This window comes from Buceros rhinoceros, unplaced genomic scaffold, assembly GCF_000710305.1.
Source record: "Buceros rhinoceros silvestris isolate BGI_N320 unplaced genomic scaffold, ASM71030v1 scaffold35179, whole genome shotgun sequence".
Classification (NCBI taxonomy): Eukaryota; Metazoa; Chordata; class Aves; order Bucerotiformes; family Bucerotidae; genus Buceros; species Buceros rhinoceros.
Genome location: NW_010430349.1, coordinates 564 through 1,068, shown reverse-complemented (window position 1 = coordinate 1,068; position 505 = coordinate 564). Strand labels below are relative to the sequence as shown.

The following is a 505-nucleotide window of genomic DNA, read 5'->3' as shown; positions in this document are numbered from 1 at the left end:
ACCTGGGGAGAGGCTTGTGCTGGGAGTCAGGGGAGCTGTGTGTGGAGCGGTGCCAGATTGTCCGGACAGCAGGTCCTGCCTCCGCGAGATCCCTGCTCCCTTTGAAAGGGGCATTTAACGTGTGGTTCTGTTTTAATACTTGGTTGCGTTTTGCTTTTGACTCTTCTCAGGGCTTAAATGGGCAGAAGAAATATCAGATCCATCTGAAGAGCACAAGTGGTCCCATTGATGTTCTCCTAGTAAACAAGGACACCTGGAGCTCTCCTCCTGTGGTACTACCGGTCCCTCCTCCCTGCTCCCTTTGAAAGGGGCATTTAACGTGTGGTTCTGTTTTAATACTTGGTTGCGTTTTGCTTTTGACTCTTCTCAGGGCTTAAATGGGCAGAAGAAATATCAGATCCATCTGAAGAGCACAAGTGGTCCCATTGATGTTCTCCTAGTAAACAAGGACACCTGGAGCTCTCCTCCTGTGGTACTACCGGTCCCTCCCCCTGAAGACCTCATT

The 505-nt window shown here is 50.3% G+C and overlaps 1 protein-coding gene across 1 annotated transcript in view; it reads left to right on the top strand.

Moving 5' to 3' along the window:
- Window positions 1–505, top strand: part of E2F4 (E2F transcription factor 4, p107/p130-binding) — a gene marked incomplete at both ends in the record, with an annotated part of 5,366 nt that overhangs the window by 4,558 nt on the left and 303 nt on the right. The window contains one exon of the mRNA XM_010143010.1: window positions 371–502. Coding sequence (XP_010141312.1) covers window positions 371–502 — 132 coding nt within the window. The remainder of the gene's footprint in view (window positions 1–370; window positions 503–505) is intronic.